This window comes from Excalfactoria chinensis, chromosome 2, assembly GCF_039878825.1.
Source record: "Excalfactoria chinensis isolate bCotChi1 chromosome 2, bCotChi1.hap2, whole genome shotgun sequence".
In the NCBI taxonomy this organism is placed as follows: Eukaryota; Metazoa; Chordata; class Aves; order Galliformes; family Phasianidae; genus Excalfactoria; species Excalfactoria chinensis.
In genome coordinates, this window is record NC_092826.1 from 18,275,764 (window position 1) to 18,303,487 (window position 27,724).

The 27,724-nt window shown below is 35.8% G+C and overlaps 1 protein-coding gene across 2 annotated transcripts in view; it reads right to left on the reverse strand.

Moving 5' to 3' along the window:
* Positions 1–27,724, reverse strand: part of ZFPM2 (zinc finger protein, FOG family member 2) — a 305,433-nt gene that overhangs the window by 210,276 nt on the left and 67,433 nt on the right. For both annotated transcript variants that reach the window (XM_072329719.1, XM_072329720.1), the window contains one exon: positions 23,100–23,201. In XM_072329719.1, the coding sequence (XP_072185820.1) occupies positions 23,100–23,201 (102 nt within the window). The remainder of the gene's footprint in view (positions 1–23,099; positions 23,202–27,724) is intronic.

Here is a 27,724-nt window from a genome sequence, read left to right on the forward strand (position 1 = left end):
CTTTCCACATAGAATCCTCACACACAAAATGAATAAGTATTAACTAGATGGACAGATCACAGTGTTGGTAAAAAATCCAGCTGATCCACTGTAACTAAAGGACTGTCAACAGTGGTATGAAGTCCAGCTGGAGACCAGTTACTAACAGCATCTCTCAAGTCAGTTCTGGAGCCAGTGCTGTTTAATACCGTTATTCAAGGCCTGGAGTAGAGAAAAAAGCCATGATGACATCAAATTGGTAGGAGCAATTGAGAACCACCAGAAGCCAAGGCTGCTACTCAGAAGAACTATGACAGCCTGGAAAAATGGGCTTACAGAAACTTAATGAAGTTCAGTCAAGTCCTGCACTTGAGTAAGGTTAGCACCATGCAACAGTACAGGATGAGTATTGACCACGTGAATAGCAAATCAGCTAAAAAGATGAGGCAATTTGAATGAGTACAATAAACATGAAAAGCAACCACATATTGATTTGGCACTGTGGGAAGATTGACAGGGAGCTGAAGAAAGGGGTGACAGAGAGCTGGATCCATCTCAGGACAGGAAGAAGTTTAAATGTTGTCTTAAAATAACTGATGGGTGGCTAAAGTCATGATAAAGTCACTCCTATTGGAGGTGCCCAGGGAGAGGACAAAAACAAAAATAAAAATAAAGCAACAACAACAACAACAAAATGAATAAAACTTGCAACAAAGGAAAATCTAAGAATTATAGTAATTAAGGAAAAAAAAAATAAATCACACATATACACACACACAAAAGTAGCCAAATATTGGAAGAGTTAAATGTGAAAATCAAACACTGAACATGGCTAAGAATATCTGCCAAATCTCCATTCTTGGAGACTTTGAAACCTTGACTGGGGATGGCGCTAAGCAATATGACTGATGTCAGCCCACCCCTGAGCAAGGAGTAAGACTAGATGACCTCTGGAGGTGCCTTCCAATCTTAACTACCCTATGACTGTAAATAGTGGCATTATTCATAGTTATTAATGAAAAACTATCAATTAATAATTGATACATTAATACTTAATGTCTCCATAAATCAATGCCCTCCTGGATTAAAATGTCTGATTACATTTTAAAAACATTATCAGTGAAAGGAAAATGTCTTGCATAGTAATCTAAATAAAAAACACAGCTTTCCTCTTGTTCATAACTCATGTCAGTTATTCATGCTTTCTCTTTCCGATATGTAAAACACATTTTCAGTACAAATCAGAACTAAAGACAGGGTCAAGTCTTAATAATTTAGTTCTTAATTGAAGTTCAGTGGAATATAGGTAACAAGATTACTGAAGAAAAGAATGTAGAAAATCTCACTCCAGTAGCTGCTTATCACTACATATATCTAGAACTCCCATTATTCTGATTCTATAGGTATCTAAACACAAATGCCACTGTGTGGGGTAATAGGTTAACACTCCTCTAAATATAACAAAATTCAAAAAGAAAAAGACATTCCTTAGCCTCAGAGCCAAACAGACCTAAACAGAACAGAGTAGAGCATGGAGCAGAGCTGACACATCTGCTCTTATGACAGAATTTATGATGGTGACCATCATTCAAATAAACCCTGATCTAGGAGCATCTGGCTCCCATTTACCCTGAGGAGATTCCAACTCACATCTCTCACCTCCAAAACTGCTTCCTAAAAGAAAGGTGGAACTTCTCTATTCATCCATTGTAGTTCAAGTTTCCCTTCAAACATCAAATGGTAAACCCAAGAAATATATGAAAAAAAAACAAGTATATGAAAGGTGGAGCAAAAAGCTTCACAGCTTCTTACTGCATGAACGGGAAACAAAGAGCAGCAGCCCTTGTTAGTTTTAGTATCCAGTGGTTCTGGATTAGCCTGCAACTGAAATTTCATGATCCCCTATTGCCTCTGAGACTCCCATCAGTAACACTGCAGTGTAAAACACATTCCTGTACAGTAACTACATAAGACTACTCTAGGAGAATAGATATTCTCAGTATAGATCCAACAGCCCATCTTCTGAAGGGCAGTAAACAGCTCTTTAAATCAACAACTGAGCCAGTGCAGTATTACTGTCACTACATACAGTGTTTCCAACCCAAGAAGAACATATCATAAGTTTCATGCTGTATTTCCCAATAATTTAATGTTTTATGTTAAACTTAGAGTGACCTGATATTGATGATATTTATCTACTCCTTAGGCTGCTAGATACTAAGAAATGTCTCCCAGATTCCCAGATCAGTCAAGCCAATCTCGATCCCCATTCTGTCATTCTGTCTAGGAGACACAACAATCAGCAGCACTGAGATTCTTTACGGGAGGTTAGGGGGCTCAGAGCTGGTCTCCTGGTGATAAAATTAGAGAGGAGAATTAAAGTGATTACACTCTAAAAATGACTTACTAGAAGTGACAGGTTTTTTTAACCTAAATATTTTTTAAGTACCAAATTTGTCACTCCTGTAAGTTATATGTTACTAACTGTAAAATTATTTTATTGCAGCAGTAAAAGAAATGAAGTACACTTAGCGAATGTTTTTAGATAAATCAGAAAACTTGTATTCAATTCACATTTTATTTGCTTATGTAAGGTCTCTTATTTTTGACTGAGTTGCTGCAGACCTCTGAATCATGGAAAGAAATGTGTGTACTCACAGCACTGCTATTCCCCTGGTTAGTCTCTCCTGAGCCAAAGTAAACCACTGAGCAAGGAAAATTATAAACCCAAGTAGTTAAGAATGTGGATGTGGACTGTTGATGACTTAGAAACTGTGTACGAGGGAGACACAGAAAGTAAGTATAAAGCTGGACAGGCTGCATGCTGCTAGTTTTGCACCCAGTTCTGAATACTGTGTGTGCTGGATAGGGCCAAGTCCACGCTGCTGTACTTGAAGAATGCCGTCTGATTTAGATGGTTGTCCTCTACAGCCTCTTTTAGAACAGAGAGCAACAGCAAAGTCAATTCAAGAGCAAGAAAGGTGAAGACCAACATCCATGATGAAGAGCTACTGTTTCACAGCTTCAGCAGATGGGGAAGTTGCTCAGATTTTGCTGTGATACCTTTCGAGTGTTTGCTGTTTTATACAGTGCTCCATTCTCCAAATCTCTGTTTCAGCGCTTAGAAGATGTTATTTTTAATGGTACTGATAAACAGGACGGTATCTGCCTCCTAAAGCACCTACACCACAACAATCTTCCCATTAATCTTCACCTTTTACTTACAAAAATGGCTACAATGCAGAGTCCGCTGAGAAAAAAAAAAGGAAAGATATAAGATTTGTCTTAACTACCACCTTGAGATATCTTTATTAATTCAGACAACATGAAACATGTATTACCTATAATCGATTGGCAACTTAAGTCATGACCTACACTCCCAGTTGAGACAACAGCACCACAAGACTCATTCAGGGATGGCAGTTAGTGATGCAAAATGAGCCCACTCCAAGTTCCTCCCAAGCTCAGTGTATGTGCAAGTACCTGAGGACAAACTGCTCAAGTGAAGTTAGCTTTTAGAAGACCAATTAGTTTGACTTAGAAGCTACTATCAACTCAAGGTGAAGACTGGGGCAAGGAGGGTTGAGTGTTCACACCAGTGCAGGACTTCACTGAAGAAAAGCATCTGAAATGTAAGCAGGCTTGACTCTGAAATTAAATTCATATTTATATAAAATAACCCACAGAGGCTGCCTATATCCTTCTTGCTTATCAAATATGGGAATTTGGTACACAATGAAAAAGATGAGGCTGCCTTTGGGATTACATTCCAACACATTTTCTGCAATTTGATTAGAATCTATAACATAACAAAATATCTTAAAATCTGCATACGAGGGACATTTCTTACTTTGTAGCTATGTATAAGCTACCATATGGTGAGGGACACTGCACAATGTGAAGGATTCAAGTAAAGATTTCAGATGTCATCCATGATGTACAATATGAATTCAAAAGAAAAGTAATGCTTTGGAAAACAGATCAAATATTTAGCTAGCAAAATTTGAAAAACAAACTAAAACATCCAGAAAGTTTGGGTTTATAAGTAACTGCCTTTCATTCTGCTATTTTTAATGTGATAAACCTCTAACTTAAAGTAAATAAATAAATAAATAAAAATCTAATCCAAAAATACTACACGCATTTATCTCTAAGTTCAGTGGATGAGGCACACCAGCCATAACTACCTCCAATATGTCTATTTAACTAAGGCTTAAAATGTTTATTTTCCTCTCCATACATGCATCTAAACAGAAGATATCTAAAGAGGAAAAAAAAATGGCAATATGAACAGCAACAACAGTTGTTTTTCCAGCGTCTTCATAGCCTGTGGGAAACAACTGGATTCTTTGTATTCATAACAGGAAGTAGAAAGAGCTGCCAGCAGGACACTGAAGAGGGGAAAGGTTGCCTTCTTTATAATTATTTTAACTTACATCTAGAATCATTCATACTGTAAACATAATATAAAGTTTTATTATGCTAAAAGGAATCGAGGTTTAAAATGATAACGTCAAAGGAAAATATCTATATTACTAAGTCAAATTAGGTATCTTTCCTCTCTTGTAACATATAAAATGCCTAATCTTTGAGTCATTCACATACTAACATAGTTGAATATACCTCTGAGCTTGTACCATCCTTTTACAAACAGTATGCACAACACACAGCACAACATATTTACATAGGCTCTGGAGATAAAGATCATCTAGTGAGTCTCAGTTATCTGATTTTAAATTCACTGTCAAGGAGCAATAATTTGTCATTTCAGAACACAAAGAGAAAGAATGATGTCCCTTACTGCACAAAGATATTTTTTTGCTTTAGATTATTTCCAAATGCAGCTACTGCTTAACGGTTTGGAGTCTGATCCTTTTTTCCATAGCACAATAACAAAAAAAGCGCGGAAGCCGAGGACGGCAAAAGAGCTGATCTAGCATTTTCCCATTATAAAATCCTCTGTGAAGGGGTTTAAAGTGTGAAGAAGAAGTGAGAATAGGTAGGTAACATGCACAAGAGCTAGTTCCATTATTAACTCTTCCTCTGCAATTTCACAAAACATTTGAAAGCAACAGGAAAGGATACTCGGGGGAGAGGAAGAATTTGTTTTTTAATTCCTTGTTGGTAACATGAAATGGGAAAAGACAGAGAATCAAACAGAATGACTATGTCAAGCAGTGCAGACTGATGATGGAATTACTTAAGACTTGTCATCGATTCCTAGTTTTATTATCCACTTTTTACAGTAGCTAAAGAAAGAATTCTGCACATTCTCTGATGGCTACATAACTTCTGACAGTGAAACTTCTCAAGTTAAGAAACATTCCTGATAGTTTCCATTCTCGTCCACTCCTGCCTTAAACTACTGGCCTTAAAATTTTTGTTCTGGAAGCTGTCTTCTTTCTAACCCTTATTAATCTTACTAAACAACAACAACAAAGAAGCACTGAAGCAACAACACCAGAACAAAAAACAAACAAACAATAAATAACTCACCAGACATTCTTCCCTATTTCCAGTATAAAAACTCCTGTTGAGAGTTTAACTTTCATTATCATAGACTGGCATGATCACTGAAGTGACCCCAAGAAGTGACAGAATCACTTCTTCTCCAAAGCATTGTTTTTCCATTGGCTTTCATTAGATTCAAAACTGTACCATAAAATAACATTTACTTATGTTATCTTATATTTATATATTATACAGCTTCAAATCCTTCTTTCAGATCCTTGTTTTATAAAATGGATTTGTGAGATCCTTGGACAGCATTTAAAAACACACCTTAATCCTAGGTAAACTCATACTTATCTGTCTTTGAAAATCCTTGCTTAATCAATGCCAGGTATCCTTAAACTAGCATATCATTGCCTTAAATTCTACTTAATGGCATTACTTCATTCTACCCAGCAATGTAAATTTCTGTTTCATTAAAAATTACACTCTGCTCCTGCAGAGGTGTTTGTCTTTACAAAGCACTGTTTGTTAAACAGAGTAAGAAATCTAAAATTTACAGAGCTCAACCAAGATGCTTTGGCAATTACAAGATCACTTTTATCTCTTCATAGATCTCTTGTTCAACAGGAAAGCTCAAGTTAGCTACAGTATCTTCTGCATCTAACTCCACAAGGTGAGACAATGCCACAAAGGATCATGAGAAAACAGTCTTACATGTTTTCCATTTTATTTGGCCAAAAATAGATCTACGGAACCCATACCTGTAACTTGATGATCTACACCTGCAAAAACCGTCACACTTTTACAGAAAATGACCACAAAATACCATGGAGATGGTGCCATTTACATGTTTTCATCCCTGAGTAGACTTATTTAATGCCTTCCTACTCTTAAATCCACACCACATAGAGGCTGACTACTCAGATTTTAAGCAAGTAAAAAGCAGCTTACCTAAGTGCACGGGTTAACAGAAGTCCTAAGAGAGGTTGTATACAACACTTCATAACCTCAAACCTAAATTATCTTAGAGATTAAAGAATAGTAGAAGTATTTGCTGCAAACTTTCATTATCATAGACTGGCATGATCACTGAAGTGACCCCAAGAAGTGACATGGACAATATTCTTACAGCTTCTCACACAGTAATCAAACAATTGTTTCGGGTTTGGCCATGCAGCATTATTCTCAGGGATACAAAACAGCTCTTTGGAACACTCTGACTGTATTTAGTATACTGTATGTACAAAGGATACAAAGTACTCACTTTCAGTTTACACATGCAGTCACATGCATATATTTACATAACTAAAAAGAGAGAAAGAGGCCATGTATTTGTTGGCATGTCCAGCAACCTAACATTTTGCAGCCCTTTTTCCTAATCAGCATCACTTGCCTTTTCCAAAGCTGCAGGTCTAAAGACAGCTGCATGCAACTCATTGCCAAACAGCATGCAAAGGCACATTCCTTCTGTCTTGTGGATGGTACCTCCTTGAAGTATCTTTCTCCCTTCATGGCTGTGGCCAAAAGGGACTGTCTGACACCTCCATCCTTTATGCACATTCAGTGCTGATGTTCTCTCTCCTCTGCAGTCTCAGGACAAAGTAACAGCATCCAAGGATAAATCATTCCTTCAGATATATCTAGTCCATAAGGTGTCCTTTCCACTATTGGTTTTGATTACACACCTACTGCATGCTTTGGTATCATCTGCCCCTGAACACACCCAACACATTATCACTGGAAATGCACATCAAGGTAGCATGAGTTGGGTTTTTTTAATTACTTTATTTAAAACAAATGATGTTCTGCAGTTTGTGGACAGATGTACAGAAGGAAAAGCTTTGGCTATGCCACAAGTTAACTTGCCACCAAACTGTAAGGATTTAACTTTGACTTCTCTTTTTTTATTAATAGAGGCATAAGCATAATCCTCCAGGCATGAATGCCAGGAAGGCAAGGCAATGAGAATAAATGTTTAATGCTGTTGAATGGGCATAGCAACTGTACTCCCTGCCTGCAGCTAAATATCACTACTACAAAGGCGTTCTTCCAGTTATCGCTGCTAATAGTTGTTGCTGGGCAGGTATGTATATAGGAACTGCAGTTTAAAAGGTGGGAGGGAAGAGAAGCAAAAAAAAAAAAAAAGAAAGAAAAAAGAAAGAAAGAAAGAAAGAAAAAAAAAGAGTCTAATCATTTTCTGTTACAGACCAGAGTTCTGCTAGAGAAATTTAATCCCTTTTCCAGTATGGAAAGATGCCAACTGTATATAAGTTTATTGCAATTTCAATCAGCGTGTGAACTCTAGTAACACTGATTATAATACCCATTTCTCCTCCCTTAAAAAACAAACAAAAAACCCTCCCAAATATGCTACTCTGGCTGATAAATTCTTCCCTCCGTCTTTCCCTCCCCCACAACTTGTACCTTCAATACCGCCAGAACTTCCATAGATCAGAGGACACAGTTAGCACAGGCTGACCAATCTCAGAGGTTTTTTTTTTCCTTTTTTTTTTTTTTTTTCTTCAAGATACTCCATGTTAACAGCTTGAGGGGGTTCAATCAGCACTGCTTTGATCTCGGCTGGAACTATAATTATTTAACATTGTTACAAGGATTTCTATAATCCATCCTACCATTAAATCCCTTTTACACCCTCATCTTCTGAAGGCTAATCTGCATCCGTACACTCAGTTTGTCTCTTCAGCTGGTTTCATCAGGCTCTGGCATTCTCCAACATCCAGAGTGATGGTTCTTTTTTTTTCTAATGAAATCATTTTCTTTCAAATTGAAAAACGCAAAAGGTCTTGTGCATTTGCTACCTTTTGATGAGATAGCTATGTAACACCAATATAATCCACTGTTTGCTGCAAACTTCCTCCCAATTTCATAAAATTCATTTTCTCTGTGGTGTTTTCACAGAATTGATGATACATCTGCGTGTGTTACATACATAGCTGAGGAAAAAAAGTCGAACGAACACCAACAGATGCTTTTTGAAAACAGCAAAGCCAGGAATAGTAACAGTGTGCTCATTTCTCACTACGCTCTCCTTGACAAATACTGCATGAAACACTGCAACCAAACTTAGAAAGCTAGATAAATGAATTTGACTTAAGACAAAAGTGAAATATTATAAAATTATACAAAAGACACACGTCACATGGAAAAAAGGACTTCAGCAGAATCAAAGGGAATAAATGACAAAGGCAACGGTTGTGGATGCGGAGCAAAGCAAAAATGAAGAGCATGAACAAAATCAGACCTGGAAATAAAAGGAGAAGATCAGAAATTACGGTTGTTCAAAAGGGAATAGAAAAACTAAAAAGCTTTCCTTTTTGTTTCTTATTTAAGGAAACAAAACTTTAAGAGCACATGTGTACAACTAGCACACTGGAGAAACTGACCCTTGGCTGCATGAATTTTCATTGAATCATTTGTTACTCAACTACAGTGTAAAAGCATTTGTTCCATGAAGCACCACTGGACTGCCACTTTGATAACCACTGTACTGTGACTATATGTGAAGCAGAACATAAGTGCTGGCAGGAGAGTGAGGATGACAAATATAGGTAAATAATATTGGCCTGTTATTTCAAAACACAACTGTACAAAAGGTTAAGTAGTACACTTTTCCTATGAAGTAAACTTATTCAGATAAATAGACTAATGCTCATTATCTCATGATGCTGACATATAATGTTAAATTAATTAAAAGCAGCATACATGGACTAGCTTTATTATTACAAATATTGCATAAGGAAGGCAATAAATGAAAAGTAAGCAAATAAGAAAAGCCAAAGAAATAAAGTCAATGAAAAATACACAAGATGAGTAACAATTAGAGAAACTCATGTAGAGAATACATGAGCTTTAAAAGGGTAAATTTTCTTTGATTCCCCTTAACTGCTAAGATAAGGTTACCAGCTGATGCTAGAGAAAATCATCATTCAACAGCAATAGGATTCAGACAATAATTAAAACAATAGGCAGTAGACTTGACTGATTTTCAGAAGAAACTAATACCTAATGCTGTTTCACTCACTTTCTACCTCAGAGTTCAGTCAGATTTTTTGCATTTTTATAAAAAAAAAAAACAAAACAACAAAAACAGAACAAAAACAAGCAAATAAAACAAAAACAAGCAAATAAAACAAAAACAAATAAAAACCAAACAGAACCAACAAAACAAACAAACAAACAAATAAACAAAAAAACAACTGCAAAATGGAATTTAGAAAATATTACAGTTTTCATTAAGGAAAGATTTGTCCCTAGGAACCTTTTGAATATCATATATCACTATATCACTTGGGTAATATTTTAGCACCTTCTCCCCTCAAACAGTCCTGATTTATTATATCAGCATATTTATAAAGTTGTGGCAAATACATATATACTGCTATTGCAGAAATCCTAGCACTAAAAAATAAAATCAAGTCCAATGTGTATTATGCCACCATGAGTCTGTATTTCACAGCTGTAATCAGAGACGAGAAATAAGAGTACACCCTTTAAAAAGTAAAGAGGACTGCAAAATCATAGAATCATAGAATCACCAAGGTTGGAAAAGACCTAAAAGATCATCCAGTCCAACCTTTCACCTATTACTAATAGCTCCCACTAAACCATGTCCCTCAACACAATACCCAGTCTTTCTTTGAACACCCCCAAAGTCGGTGACTCCACCACCTCCCTGGGCAGTCCATTCCAATCCAAATACCTTATCATTCATAAAATTAATGTGTTACGTTACTATTAATGTGTTACCTTACTATCCCAGCATTAACAATGTACAGCCACAGTGAAATCAAACCGAACAGAAATGTTGACACCTAATCTTCTACCTCTCAATAGAAAAGAATAGGTGCTTTTAAAGTACGTACAAATCAATCATCTTGCATATTAATGCAAATATTTTAGTAAACATTAGGAAGATTCAAAATAGAAAGTTATAAAAATCAAATAAATCCATGAAATTATGTTCTGTAATTCACAGAAACTCGAGGTACAATTTGAATTCCTTAATTATTGTATTCAGAGTCTTACTGAAGTGACATACTTTAAGGGCCTTTTACTTTGTCAAAGGAGTAGAAAGGGGCCTTTAGCATTGCTAAGATTTGCATCCCTATTAATTTGTGCATGCTAGCAGTTCACTTAGTATGTAGAAAGCACAATGATAAAGGCAGCTTCTGCTGGGAAAAGCTTATGACCTAAGGCCCCAATCCTATAAACACTTACACGTGTGCTTAACTTAATGCATGTGAGTAGTTCTTTCCTTGTTCAACATCATGCTCATATGCATCAAATTACAAGTTTATAAATGCTGTGAAGGATGGCAGCCTAGAAAGGCATTCTTCTAAATGCAGATACTTTTATCACCTGGAGAAAAAAAAGAAAAAAAAAGAAAAAAGAAAAAAGAAAAAAGAAAAAAGAAAAAAGAAAAAAGAAAAAAGAAAAAAGAAAAAAGAAAAAAGAAAAAAGAAAAAAGAAAAAAGAAAAAAGAAAAAAGAAAAAAGAAAAAAGAAAAGAAAAAGAAACTTATCAATTCTATCTAAAAATGCCTGGTTAATCTGGAAAAATGGATTCAAGCATGTATTTCTTTCACTGTTCTACACACTCTTGGAGACTTGAGAGATTTTCAGATGCTTGAGTATACTCATCCTACTTCTAGTTCACTACGAAGTCCTCACTAGTGAACATTACCTGCTGACTGTGCCTGTGAGCCTTTCTCCAACAGAATATTTGTGAGCCTTAAATAAACAACATATGCATTTATAAATTAATCAGTCATTAATAGATTGCTAATTGTTAATATATTAGGTATTAACTTCACAGCCAGCAGCGTGTGCTTTTCTATCTACTTCTACAGGACCAAAAATTCCAATGATATATTTTTAGGTACTTCAAGACAAAGTTTGACTATCTTAACATAAAATATGTCTACCCTCTGTTAAAATTCAAATTAGCATAAGTAACTGGTGAATTTGGGCATGCAGCTGCCCATCAATACCCACAGCGCTCATGTTATTACCACATTTATGGGGAGAAGACAATGTTAAACTGACATATTTGACAACAGTTTACAAATAGTTCCCTGACACTCATAGAGCATCACAAGAAGGGATGAGCACTTCAACTCAAGGTGGCCATGTTGGGTTACAGCAGTCAGCTTCAGTATTTGGTATTCTTTATTTATGCATACAGACTGCTTAATACAGATAAAGCAAAGCCCTGACTGCCAGTGAGCAAAATAAAGTCATATTTCACAGTTATGATGTCATCAAAGGACTATATTTCATGGCTATAACATCTTTGCAAATATATACATAAAGTGGCATCCCTAAGGAGCACTACTTTCTAAGTCTGCCTGAGGTCCAGCAAGGTGGACCTCCTTAAATTCCATTTAATGTACATTAAGATTTGAATATCAAGGAAGTCTAAATAGCCTGAGGGTATAAAAAGCATTCTGAATTTCCTACACAGTAGCGCACTTGCCATATTACATGAATTTTTCTATATATTATATGCCATGTTATCTTCACGTCACTCTTTAAATTTCAGCACACTATTTTCCTTTTATGCATTTATCTGTGCATATATGCTTTATATATTACACGTAATTACAAAATTACAACTCAACTGAAACTCATATAATATATGAACTATCACTGATGCAGCCCCTGAATTTCAGATCTTGAAAATGGAATTTGATTACTTTATTCACTCTCAGCCAGTATCACTGTAATATCTGCCTTAAGCAATGAAGGCTGCTAAAATAATTTGGTTCCATTTTTCCAAAAAGGAAAACTGATAGGATTATTTTCGTGATAAATTAATTTTACCATGTAATTGCAATTATGACTTCTAATTAATGAGTGGTTTCAGCCTTACTAACTAGGTCAGCATTTTTCTTTTAAAAATATATCTTTTTTTTTCTTTAGATAAGCATCACGATATGTCCAAGCTTTGGGGAAACACACACAACAGATTCCAGAGTAATCATCCCAGAAGTTGAGAAATAGTGAAAATAATGTGACTACATATTCAAGTGATTTTTGTCTCCTTTTACTAGAAAAATCAAAAAGCAAGCAGATGGCTAAAGGCTTTTTAATACCTAGAAACACAGTTTCCAAATAATTTTAAAGTATTATTTAACATCTTGACTGTAGGTAGAACACTAGCACTACGAGACCAATGAATCAGTATGACAATTAATCTACTGCATCATGCTTGTCAAGATGCACGTGGCACTGTAAAACACAACAGCAAGAGGCAGAATAGGAGAGCAGGTGTTCTGTAATTGGATTTGTTCCTGCAAGAAATTACTAAAGGAACCTGATGTGTACTTTCTGTGTCACGTAGGACAGAGTTCAATGCCCATTGTCCATTCCTCCACCACATCTTGTGCTTGAAAGTACAACAGCAATATGTGACAGCACTTCTTCAGAGAAAGCAGGGTTAGTCTCTTCACACTGGTGACAGGTGAAAGGACGAGGGGAAATGGCCTCAAGTTGCAACAGGGGAAGTTTAGGTTGGATATCAGGAAACACTTCTTTACAGAAAGGGTAGTTAAGCACTGGCATAGGCTCCCCAGGGAGGTGGTTGAGTCACCATCCCTGCATGTGTTTAAAAACCGTTTAGATGTGGTGCTCAAGGATAAGATTTAGTGGAGGGTTGTTAGAGTTAGGGTAATATGGTTGGTGCATGGTTGGACTTGATGATCTTTAAGGTCTTTTCCAACCTGAGCTATTCTATGATTTTAAGATTCAGCATCCCATAAAGATGTCCTCTGGCATGAGGCATTTTAAATTCTACATTGTCTGTCTACTCACATCCCTGTCACACAGTTCTTTGATTCCAGATGATTCCGACATTGTGACATGATTATAAAGAAAAAGAAAGCTGAGAAAGCTTTAACTATTAAAACAAGGATTACCAGGACAAAATGAGAGGAAAATAATTTCATTGGAAGATGCTCAAATTTGATGGTTAAAATGTTATGGATATAGTAATTAAACTAAATGCTAGCTCTTATCAGACTGCAGCACAGTCTGTTGTTTTCTTATAGGCTGTTTTTGTTTGTTTGTTTGTTTTTTCTTGTTTCTTTTTTTTGTTTGTTTTCCTTCTGCTAGTAATAGGTATAAATTTAGGAAGTATCTCATAAAGAAAATTTCTGGGAAAAGTTGAGATATAAAACATACTTTGAAAAGTAGTCAAGATCATATACCAAGGGATTCTATAATACGGGAACATGACTGTATCAAAACTGTATGCAGTTTTGGGCTGCATTAAAAAAAAGCTGGCCAGCAGGAAGAGGAAGGTGATTTTCCCCCTCTACTCAGCACTTTTGAGAACCCATCTGCAGTACTGTGTCCAGGCCTGGGGACCTCAGCACAGGCAGGACGTGGAGCTCTTGGAGCGGGTCCAGAGGAGGGTCACTAAGATGATCAGAGGGCTGGAGCAGCTCTCCTATGAGGAAAGGTTGAGGGAACTGGGGTTGTTTAGTTTAGACAAGAGAAGGCTCCAGGAGACCTCATTACAGTCTTCCAGTACTTGAAGGGGGTGTTTAAACAGGAGGGGGAACACCTGTTTATGAGGGTGGATAGTGATAGGACAAGGGGGAATGGTTTTAAAAAAAGACAGGGGAGATTTAGGTTAGATATTAGCAGGGAGTTTTTCACTCAGAGGGTGGTGGCACACTGGAAGAGGTTGCCCAGGGAGGTCATGGATGCCCCATCCCTGAAGGCATTCAAGGCCAAGCTGGATGTGGCTCTGGGCAGCATTGTGGTTGGCAGATGTGCATATGGTGGGGGCACTGAAGCTAGATGATCATTATGGTTCTTTTCAACCCAGGCCATTCTATGATTCTATGATCTCAGAAAACTCTATTGAATGTTAATAAAAACTGCTGTCAAATAGTCTTTTTTTCTTCTTTTTTTTTTTTTTTTTTTTTTTTTTTCCCTTTCTACAATAACTAATACTTGTTTATAGACTGAAGCGAAAGATTTCTGAAGTGATTAGCAGTTTTGGCACTGAGATACAAGTATCAAGCTTCAGACAACTTAATGAATTCTTTTTCTCACCCAATGATGTAATTTGAAATTCAGCCTCAACCACGCACCCAAAAATGCATATATGCACGACTGTGGAACATTATGTCCATAAAACATATTATCTTATCTTCCTAAATTATCCATAATAATCCATCATTGTGGTTTTATGCTGATATTAATGCAACTATGTTGAGATAAAATCAGAGAAGCAGAGACCTGAATCATCCCAACTTGAGTACTGTCCTTAAGTAACAAATCATTTTTACAACTTCATCCTCAATCGTTGAAATTTATCAGCTATTTTTTATTCATACAAAACAATATGCCACTGCATAATTCTGCTATACTTACTCAGGACAAAATTACATAAATACTGGAAAATTTTTATATCTGTAATCCCCAGGAATACGTTGTGAAGTTTCTCAGCTTGAATACAGTGACTGAAGGTCCTGAGAAAGAAAAAGCATTCAGAAGAGGAAGGAAAAGAGTATGGAAAAAAAAAATAAGAAAGAGCTCAGATGACCTCAGTATGTCTCCTTAAAGCCCAAACCAACCCACTGACTCAAGGAAAAACTAGGCACTACTAACCCCTACACAGTTCAGGCTTTCCCAACATACACCTTAATGCTTAATAACTCCATCTAGCCAATTATCAGCACAGGCATATTAATTGTTTAACTCTTGGCCATACTTTTGCCTGTTTGGTTCCGAGGCTTCCCACTGATTCCATCAGAAGATGCTGAAATCACTAGAAACTATGTTAATTAAACAAAAATGAGGGCTGATTCTACTAAGAAATGCTTACTTTTGACATGTTGGTGAGTGAGTGATGAAAGACTGCATTGAAGTTTATCATAGCACTTCTATAGTCATCACCACCTTGTCCTTACAAGGACATGCAATGGTAAAATACCCTAAAAATGAAATCTGACAACTAAAAACCTAAAACCAAATGTGAATAAAGCTAGTATCACTGAGCTAACCATAAATACTGAGAACCTTAAGGCCAGAATTTAGGCAGAGATTTTGCCATTAGGATGCTCTTGCCATCTCATGACAACTCCGTTCAATTCCATCTCCAGATTCACAGCCATTCTGAACTGTCTTAGTCATCTGATTGGGTAAATGCTCATTTCCAGTTTGCCATGTCACATTAAATTTACTTTCAGCTAAAGCTGGTTCTTTTGATTGGAGGTTTGATGGCTTCTGGTGATAACATGTTTGTTGTTTTAGCTACATATTTCCAACTTTTAATTATTATGTCTTAACAGAGAGGAAATAAGCAGGGGAAGAGGAAAATGTATTTGGAAAATCAAAATATTTTCTTTAATTATATGCTGAGCACAGGATAAATCGCTGAAACTAACAGAAACCTGCCCATTTAAGAAATGAAGGCACTACTATCTCTCACCAGGTGCTTGCATCCAATTGCTGGACATCACTGTGCATGGTAAATAGCAGTACGTTTTGTATATAGTTCGATGTATTAACAGACTTGTCCTTCAGCTGTTCAAGGCACTGCTGCGATGCAGTACTCTGCATGTAGTAATCTTATTTGAATTAATGAGAAAAACACAACAAAGAGCAAAATAGTTGTGGACCAGTTACATGTCCCTTCTGACTCTCACCCCATCTGTTTCCAAAAACAGACACAGTCTCCTAGTCCTTTGCAATTACCAGGGCATTACATTGCCTTTATGACCACACTACAGTGGAGACAGCTGAAAAGTGCAAAGCTTTCTGCCAGCCTCTGCAGGACCCTTGATGCATGAAACTACAAGAAACAATGTATTGTAATGCAGATGTTCATTGATTCTCTGCAGACTTTCACAGACTAGGAGTCCTTCACTGTGCGACCTACAGGGATTTGTATTTCAGGTAACATCCACTATGCAGTATATCATGTCCAAAGCGCAGCACCTAGTGAATCTGATCATTTGTCCCTTGCACATGCCTTTCCAAGCTATCAACTTCTTTCAGAGAACAAGAAGTCTTTTGTGCTTGAAACATAAATGCCAATCAAAATAGAATACAATTTTAATGTCTGTAACCTTTCATTCATAGTTTAGCACTGTTCAGGATTCAGGATGATGGTCTTGCCTTGACATACCTAAGTACATAAAAATTTAGGAAGGTCTTGGATTAATTTCAAGTCTACTTAGTCAAAAACTTGTCAGTCTGCAGATTAAGACAGTTTCCAATTTACACCTAACACAGTATGTAAAGTAAGCATTTCACAGACAGATAAATAAAGACCCAGAAATACTAAATGAATACCATCAAACTAAATAGTTTCTCCTTATTTATATTTTATGCTGTAAGTCAACTGAGGCGAGGTTCATTTTCAATCCTACTATATTTGCACCTTGCATGGATGAAGTCATAACAACAAGTAACTCCAATTTAGTAAATAGCATAGTTTTCAATATTAGTACTGCCTACTCACATGATTTCAGGGGGAATTGTATTCAACCTCAATTTTTTCTTAAAGCCCTAGAATCTACCATGTCTGGCTAGTGGTCACTGTTTCATCAAGAGTGGCCATAAAATAAAGAATTTCCCTATTGATCTTGGCTACTAAACATGCTCAGCGGGTCATACAACAGCCCATTCTCCACAAAAGTTTGCATGTGGGAAACATGGTACTCAAGATTAGATTGCTTCTTCCATGTTCATACATACAGCCACTCTCATTATCTTATCTTTCAGGTCTTTTTTTACAGGGAGCAGTCTGGTGACGAGATGAATTGTTTCACAGAAAAACCATTTCTGTAATAGCAACACCTGCTAATGGATGTAAATGAAAAAAGGAAATCTTCCTTCTGGTAAAGGAAAGCTAATTGCATGTGCCAAAAAAAGATTCTGTGTGCTGAGGCTAAGTAGTGTAAAAAGGGGAAACAATTGTGTGCTGGGAGACTCCCTTAGCCTATGAATAGGTGACTGCACATAAATTACCTATAGAGAAGGCTCCCTGCAATGCTTTAACACCTGAAAATATGAAGTTATTTAGGAAGTGTTATCTGGCCTCAACAACAGTCATGCCAGGCACCTGTTTTAGCACCTTACTGGTATTTACTATTCAGCTTCTGTCACTGTTGTATTTACTAACACAACATGTATCCTGGTTTTCCTTATAACTCTTAGCCCCGCATCTGCTCTTTATGAGACAGGAGTGTACTCACTGAGTTAGAGCAGAGAGGAGGGGCCCTCAGGAGGGTCTGCAGGAGGAAGCAACAGCTGCAGCCAGAAGGGCAGTTCCTCAGCCCCACCATTACAGCACAGCCCCCGAGCTAAAGCATCCTGAAGCTGTCATGGCAAGATGGGCATCCTGATGCTCCTAGAAATGCTTACAGGTTATACACTGAGAATGACATTAAAATACCATACATTTAAATATCTGTTCTTACCATCATTTGATGATATAAGAATCACAGCTTTTTTTACAACAACAACAAAAATAAAAGGAAGTGGGAACAAACTTCAGGAGTTCATGCCTAGAGCAGACATTTGACAGTGAGTGTTGATGACGTATGGATGAAGTCTGTAAATTACTGGAACTAAGTGCAGCATTAAGGTTAAGTAAGGTGCATAAAGTACAAGAGCACAAGAGGAACGACAGCTTTACTCAATCCATCAAAACTAAAATGGAAGAATGTCTTGCAGAGGTCTGCAGATGGAATTTCAGCTAATCAAGACTAATCTGTGCTATGCATAGAGAAGAACTGGGAACACCACAATAAGTCCTTACAGTCCTTACAGACTTATTCTGTGTACAAGGGTGAAAATTGAAATCTTCCTGTACTTAACATGTAGGTATGGTCACCTCCCAAAAGCTCCCATGTCAGAAGCAAACCATGAAGTCAGAGATCTGCTAACATTTGCTTCACAAACCTAAAGAGTAATCAAGTGTCAAAATGAAACCTGCAGTCCAGCGGTTAACCTGATGACCACTCCCGCCCCATTTTTGCAATTCAGATTCCCCATAGGCTCCACTTAGTCCCAAACTCGTGATGGAAACCAGGCCAAGATGCAAAGAAATCCTCCCCTGCTCGTTAATGGCCCCCTCCCAACACCCCAGCATAGGAGCCAGGCTCTCTGCTTTTACTCCAATATCCACTTCACTATAGAAGATTTATTTAGACTGTCTCTTGCTTCATAAAGGGCTCCAAAAGTCTGTAGTGATTTTGACACTTTGTTATAATGTTTCTATGACCCCCCACCCCCTCCTCACATACCACACCACCACCCAGCCTCATTTTCATATGGATACAAAGCATCGGGATAAAATGATGGTTCATTATAGTGGTACAGAGCTCTTATCTTCATCCGGCAAGAGTCATTTCCTTCCAAAGATTGAAATGCAAATGTGAAAATTAATGATAACTGCATTATCTGATAGCAGAGATAATACCGATTCACTGTCAGAGTAACACACAGTCGTTCTATGATTTCCTCTGCTTCTTCACAATATTCTTCTTACTGTCAGACTGTATCTATGGTTAACTATGTTTCATGGATTTTTGTTAATTTACATCAAATAGCATTTCCAAGATCTTATATCTACCACATTCCCCAATCAAAAAAGAAACGAAATCAGGACAGTAATCTCCAAGTCCTTCTTAGGACTGGTTTAAAAAGAAAAGAAAGAGGGAAAAAAAGAAAGAAAAAAAAAAAAAAAAAAAAAAAAAAAAAAAAGACTATCATTAATGTCTGTTTCTATCTTGCATTGGCCTACCAACCATTTCAGTCTCTTTCTTTGTAACCCAAACTGCTTAAGAGTATTACAACATAATGCAGAGTTAGCCCAACAATCAATAAATATTTACACTAATTCTTATGAAAGGTTACAGAAAATCTCTTCAGAAAAGCTTTTCAAATTACCTTTTACAACAGAAATAAAATAAGAACCTGTCATGTACAATGTTCACAAGAATCAGATTCATAACCCACTTCAGAATTCATACAAAAAACTGTCTGTGTATCTTTTATGAAAAATTCATAGCAGTGTCACACATAGCAAAACCTTATTTTAAAGTACTACTTAATTTTATATTTACTATTTACTTACACTTTCTGATGTATTTTAAGAAAAACACCATCCTGCAATGGTAATAAAAAGAAAGTATGATGTGACATATTTAACAATCCTTCAAACATTTTCCTACAGTTCTTTGATATATGTGTATGAGTCATGATGAGTCCCCTGAGATTTAACGAGTTATGACTTCACCCTGTTCTACTATTACCAGTAGCAGAAATTCTGCTGATTAACTGGAGGCACAATTTTACACATGGGAAACTTCTACTGTATGTGTAGATTAATGTAAACAGTACGTAAAAATAGTCATAAAATGGCAAAGAGAGGTGGGTTGTTTTTTTTTGTTTGTTTGTTTGTTTTTTGTTTTGTTTTAGTGTTTGTTTGTGTTTTTTTTCTTTTGCTCTGCTTTTTTGCTTGTTTGTTTTCCTCTTTGGTTACTTGGACAACTGCAGTTATCTCACTTTCTTGGAAAATTTCAGATAAATATCAGAAGAACTTCTGACACTGACTTTTAATTAAGATCATCCAACTCACAAAATCAACTTGTTCTGCAAAAAAGAAACAGTCCTTTGCAGCTGTGAAAATAATAGCTCACACAGGGAATACAAATGAAATAGTTGATGACATATTACATGTATATTGCCAGAACAGTTCTCGTATGGAACCATGAAACCCCTAGGATATTTCATTCGTAATTCCCCAAGTTGGTCACTCTTTTGTTTTACATATCCAGTAAATATCCACCAAAACACAATATGATCCTATTGTGTTATTGATAATCCATGAAGACACATAGGAGAGCCTCCTGTTCTTCATTACCTCTTAAAACCTTGATCACTGGCATCACTTGCACTGATAACCTAATGGTAATACAAAGGAAACACATGCATCTATACATACTAAGGCATCTGATAACATGTAATGTTTTTGAGGCTGTCAAATGTCCTCTGTTTACAATTTTTAAGAAATAAATCTTTTCATACAATTTTTATTAAACTCAGTCTTGCTTTGCAGACTCTATTTCTTGGATTTTTTCAGTTGGCTATCTTAGCAAAAGAACAGGTCCATTACTGTGTGTCCATACACAGTCTATTAATCTCAGTTTTCATTATTATAGAGGCACTTTCTCATTAAAAAGAATTAAAAACAAAAAAACAAAAACAAAACAAAAAAAAAAGAAGACAAAACCAATGAAAGTTATGTATGACTTTAGAAAGTTTAGGTAACAAAGTAGCTACATAAAGTAAGCATTATCACTGTAGTATTTCCATGTTGGTCAGTGAAGGTCACAAGATGATGCAATTTGAAAGGCTGCTTCAGCAGGAATTCCTTGAGGTTAGAGCATGTTTAACTATAGATATTTATTCATAAAAATACTCCAGTTACAACGGATTGAGAGCACATGTGAACCACTTAACAATGCAAATTTTCATACAAAATAAAACTCTAATTAGTATCCTGACTCCATAAGTTTCTGTTAATGAATAACATAGAATTCTAGTCTGTAGCAAATACTGGCTCTGGAAACAACTATGTAAAGTAATAGAGAAAAAAAACAAAACAGCTCTAGATTGGGGTATTCACATTTCAGTCATCAGTTGACACCAACTTGCATCAGGCAGAACAGTTTTTCTTGTGTTCTGAGAGTTCTTTCTCAGTAAACAGACCAAATGTGGGACTGATAAACATGACCATCTACTCTTAAAGGTAGTATCTTTACTATGAGGTGGTAAAGTACTGGAATATTTAACAGTTCTTTTTCTGCAGTGCTGGTGGAAGTCCCCAAAGAAGCAAAATATTCATGCTTTGTTTTTGTATTTTTTTTCAAGGATCTGAAAGAAGCTATCATTTTTCTTGTGCTGCATGGCTGAAAATAATTTCTGTTGATCGTTTGTTGTTTTTTTTTCATATCAATAAATAACCAAATTCATTTGAGAAAGCGTGCATGATGGAGAGCATGGCGTGTGGTGTGCATCCATTCCTTTCCAACCTTCATACATATTATCCCCCTTAAATAATCGACATTTAAATAAAACAAAGCTTATTTCATGTCATTAGCCATCAGTTTGCTGAAGGCAAATCTTATCAGGTGTCAAAGCTAACAGTAAATATACATTACCCGAAATATACACATCTTACTGTAGAACTGCGTATTTTTTTTCCAGTGAAATCAAAAAAGTCTTTAAAAATGTGTCTGCAACATTGTTGTAAGACAGCTCGTATAAAAACCCGTAAAAGCCAACACAAAGACACATTTGACTGTGTCGAAACACAGATGTCTTCTGGGTTATTTTAAATGTACTGTAGTGTATTTTATTACAAAATTTTGTTTTCATATAACACCACAGTGCTCTACGTAGCTTCAACTTACTCGTGCATTATCATTAAAATATTTTAAATGACATCATATTAATTATATACACTATGTCTTCCTTTTTGTTTACATTATATTTTCCAGCTTCTGATTTCAGAAAATTACCATTAGTGTTGTTCTTCTCTTCAGAAAGAGCATACAGTAATTTGCAAAATCAAGCAAGGGTGAAAATGTGATTGAAATATAGGAATTTTTTCTAATGAAATATTATTATTGCATTATAAATTATTGATAGAACACTTCTGGAACTCTTTTCTGACATGTTCATCCTTTTTAGAAAAAATGTCCATTAGAGATACAGCCATCCTGAGAGTATATATAGCTTCAAATGCACATTTCCCAACTGCACTTTTAAAACATATTAAATATAATGGATTTTTAAGCCCCACTCTAGAGTCCTCACCCATGAACACATTACACTGAATTTAACTGTAGAATTACCTAATTCAGAAACACAATTTAACCCTTTCTCTTAGATGCTTTTATTACATGACAGAGACTTTGTATTATATATATATATATATATGTAACGTATATTTGGAAATTATTCTTATGCACCATCAAATCTAATAGCAATACTGTGTTTCTCCTATCTTATAGTACATAATAAAAAATACTGCTGTGAATTAATGTTTTAATGTGGAGTTCTAACAGTATTGACTGCAATCTTAGGGTTTCTCTTTCAAATGAAATCAATGACCAGGTGTGCTATATGACTTCTGTTTAGCTAAAACTAGTAAAAAAAAAGCCCTAGAAGATGTCAATAGTTCCCACACCTCTGTTAAGCCCAACATGCTGCTAAACATAGACATAAATCTTGGGGGAAGGGACGCTGGCATTTATTTAGTCAAGCATCAGAAAATATAACAGAAAACATCATTAACACAACCAAGGAACTAGGAATTTAGTGATAAATTTTTATCCTAGAATTCTAAGCAGCAACAACATTTTCCTTTGTAACAATAGGTATGTAAGATATTTCATGATAAACAATTCACAAAATGGCTTAGACAAAACATTTTGTTTTATGCCAGATCTTTCCTTTAGTACTTATCTGTTAATATTCTGGGCACCAAGGGATCACGAAAGAAACAGTGTACTATATACTGCCACAAAGAAGAAAACAACTACTAAAATAACAGAAAGCATGGGAATCTCTAGTTTGAGAAATGACTATTGCCTTTCAGCTGTTTTTTCCTACCTGGCCCATCCCAATCTTCTGTCTCCACTGCAAGCTGCCCTGGTTTCTCCGACTTTGCATCACCATCAGATTCTGGTGCCTCCTGGATGCCTTCTTCATTGCCTGGAAAAAAAAAAAAAAAAAAAAAAAAATAACCCAATAAATATATTATTGAAAAAATTCAAGAATGACTTTTAGACAGCTTTACTGTAATACACAAACAGCTGCTTACAGGTGCAAGTGAAAATACAGTCACAGGTTTAAACAGAGAGGAAATGAAAAAAGAATAACAATGTTAGACACTTCAACATCTGTGAGTTCCCAGCGATCCAAAAAAGTCCAGCACGTTCAGTCCTTCCAGTTCGGTGGAAAGGCAAGTCTTGGTAATCAGTGTTTATTCCATTTACTTATAAAACAGAATCATCACTAGCACCTATTCTATAAACTTACAAGCCTAGAAAGTCCTTAGGTATATAAGCACATGAGAGAAGCAAATAGCTTATTACTCTCCAGCTAGTCAGGTGATTAAGGAAATTGGTCAGTTAAATGTTTTCTTGAATTGACATCTGACTGTTGCTTACACTTTGCAGATTAGTGACACTGTACAAGTATGTGGTCCACTATACATTCTGGCCATCAGTGGGGCATTTAGGCATTTAGAGGATTCTAATCAGGGGTTTCGAGCTAGCTCTCCTATGACCACTTTCTCCCCATCGATATAAATCTAAAGAAATATAACATTTAAACAAATTTTAGAATTTTCACCATCTACCACAGAGCTTCTTCTGGCCCTCAGGAACTATTGAGTCTGAAGTAATATATGGAGCACGCTGAACATTACATTTGGGTAGAATAGAGATGGCCACCTAATAGTTATGTGAAGGATTCTTTGTTGAACGTGCAGTACTGACACTAATTACTGCAGTAATGTGTTGCATGGCTGCTTCTCCCAGCCAGTAATTTAGTGTATTTGTAGAACTTTTTTTAACCACTACTTAATGCAAGAAAGCCTTGCATAGAAAGGTATTAAAAAGCATGTTAAAAAATCAAATTTTATACCAATTTAGAAGCAAACTTTTGAAAAAAAAAAAAATTGTGTTCCACAGAAATATGACAGCATTAAAAAGCAAATGGAAACTGGAAATTAGACTGCTGGTTGATTTAACAACAGTGAAACACAGGAAAAAAAAATTGCAATTAAGTAAAAACTTGCAAATTATTTCCACTTATGATAACAACAGCTTTTAATAGCAACATAGGTAGAGAAATGTGATTACAACAAACCATGCCAGATCCCCATATGTTATCACTGGAGCTATATTTACACAAGATAAGATTGTGACCCAGAGTTTTGAAGTATATGATCATATACAAGCACTATAAAGCACTAACTTCACATCCATATAGCAGCATCGTGTAACAACACATTCTTCCTTGCATTCATAAAACAATTTTTCAAATCTTAAATATAATAATCTGGTAAACTACTACTCACACTAACACAATAACACATTCACTCCAGACTTCAATAACAATTATAAATCCATAAGTACTAAAAATAAGTATTAAAAAGATAATAAAAAAAAATGACTTGGCAATTAAAGTGAAAAGAAATCAAGAATATCTAGCATAATTTTTGTTAAATCTGCTGTACATTTTACCCAGGCATTTGAAGTTCATGTGCTTCAGCTCAACCTGAAGTCACCCTTCAGAAGACAGTCAATAAGGGCTCACATGCTGACAAAAAATCAAGCAATCTTAGCAATTATTTGCTTTCCCCAACTACTTTATTTTGATATTTTGAACTAGAACTTGTGCAGTTTTTGAGTAAATGCAATATCTCTACTTTTTTGTTTGTTTGTTTGTTTGTTTGTTTTTGGTGGACTGAAAAACCTATCATATTTTACATCTGTATTTCTACCTTCATAACTATTTACAACTGTTCATTATTTTAGAGACACAAAGGACCATTTAGCAGAACACAAACCTGGGAAGATCAGGTCCAATTCTTACCGAAATGCTACAAAGCATTTCACAACTAAGACTGCACTGACAACGAGTTTCTAACTCAAGCTGTATAATTACCACAGAAAGCTCTTCAAATGTTCAAGGAGAATTTCTATACTAAAAAAAAAAAAAAAAAAAAAAAAAAAAAAAAAAAAAAAAGATTTTCATCCATTGTAAACAATAGCTCTGTATAGACCCAGGAAAAGCAACAACAAACATCAACAAAAAGGTAGAAATAATAACAATTCCTTTAGATGAAGCTTAAGCATGGAAAATGTTAGCTCCAAAATATAAAAGTTTTTCCAGATGGTAATATATGCAAACCTGGCGTTAGCATGCAAATTTGAGCATTCTTTCAATCAATGCAACCAACCAGAACATCAAACAAACAAAACTATTAGAATTGAAAGAGAAGAGGGGAGAAACTTATGTGAAAAAGCTGGGCTGAAGGGCAAAAGAAGGGCAGAGCTAAAGTATGGAACCTACTGCACACAGTAATTACTTGGGAGATGAGGAAAGATCTGAAAATTTGTGTTAGCAGATGGCTTAACTTTTCATGAACTTGCTTTTTCAGTGTTTCATGAAGTATGGCGCTACGTGTTTACCATAATCAGCTTTTCATGAATTAATGCATGTAATTCCATGCAAATGGAATAGAACAAAGTATGGAGAATTTACATTAAGAGAAACTTTTTTTCTGTATCTATCTAATCTATTTTTGTTTATTTGTATCAATATCTTTCTTCTACTTTGCATCTACCAAGCCTATTTGTTACACACCTGAAATATCCCAATACCGACCTGTACTCCCATACTACTCTCTCCCCATCCTGAAGCAATCTGCATGTAACACCGACCATTTGCCCTTACTGTGGACTGCAGAATCCACTGGAGAAGAGATTTTAACCCAGACTTGGGTGTGTGTCAAGGTCTGATGAAAACGGTCAGGTCAACATTTTTGGTGCTACTGACTGCAATTTTTAAAAAGTCAAAAGGAAGCTTACCACAAGAGTTAATAACTAACTTGGACAAGAATTAATAACAAAATGCATTTCTCCATCTTTTTAATCCCATCCCCTTCATGATACTTCAGCAGTAAACATTTTTTTTTAGGACAATGGCGTTTATTTCCTTACCAAATTTCTTTTTTTGTATTGTTCAGTCTTTCTTTTCTCATTCAGTTACTGTTTTTCAGTTTCAGTGAAACTACTTTTCAATATTTATTTTAAAACTGACTAAGTTTTTCTCTATTTTATAGGCATAGGCATTTGGATCCATGATTTTTTTTTCCTCCCAGGTCAAAACCAGAGCTTTATATATACCACCTGATATATATACCACCTTTTTTCTGACTTTATTTCTTCACTTTGCTCCTCAGTTACATTTAATAAAGCATGCTAGTACCATCACAATAAATACTCTAAAGTAAGCAAATCTGCTTCTACCTAAGTTTCTCCTTATGGCAACTAAGATAAGCAAATGTCTTCTGTTATAAGAACATTACTGCGTTTTGGTTTTTTGTTTGTTTCTTTGTTTAAAAAAAAAAAAAAAACCACTCACATGACCAAGAATCTATAATAACATATAGTATGTTTATTCAAGGGTCATTTAAGTCTTATAGAAACTCTGCAACTTCTCTTTGATTTCAAAACTACACTTGGGCGGGATTCCTCTCCTCTGTAGGTAAATGTCCAAAAGCTAAGCTATACAAGACTAATTGTGGGGGTACTCCAATAGATAGAGAAGAGAGGAACCCCCACTGTTCCTCCTCATCCCATTCTAGAATACTTCAGAAATGACAACACTTGGTGATAGTTGAAATGAATCATCCTCCAGAACAGCTCCAGAACACACAGCTAACTTTAGGAATTAATCTTGAGCCAGCTGAAATTAGGTGAAAGAAAGCTCTGTCTTACAGTTACCTGTGGAATACACAAAGTACAACTTGGAAAAATAAAATGAAGTTCATATGCAAAGAACTTCAATAATCTAATATGAACATAATTTTCATCCTGACCTTACTAAATCTTACCAGAATAAATTTGTTAAGTTCCTCTTCAAAAAACAGAATCATAGCATCTCCGAGGTTCGAAAAGTCCTCTGAGATAATCCAGTTCACCTATCACCAATATTTCCCCACTAAACCGTGCCCCTCATTACAATATCTAAATGTTTCTTGAATGAAATAGATCAAAAGTTTGCATTTTTTCTAATGTTGTTTTTAACTTCATAGCGCTTATTCAAGAGACACAGTTATTCAAGAGAGGGTCTTCTTCTCTGGAGATATTCAAAACCCGCCTGGACATGTTCCTGTGCAACCTGATCTAGATCTTCCTGCTCCAGGAGGGAGACTGGACTAGACGATCTTGCAAGGTCCCTTCCAATCCCTGATATGCTGTGATTCTGTAATTAGACATGCTAAACCCCTGTAATTCAATGTTGTACAGCTGGTCAGGGAGACTAAATGCTGTAAAGGAGACATATTACCAGAAATGTGCAAAGGAGAACTCTAACATCTCTGGCAATACTGACAAATAGGAAAAAGTGACTTGAATATTAACAAGTGATTTCACTTTAATCTTTTTAACAAATTAAAGACTTCCCAATTTGGACTTAATCAGCTTGTATCACAAGTTATT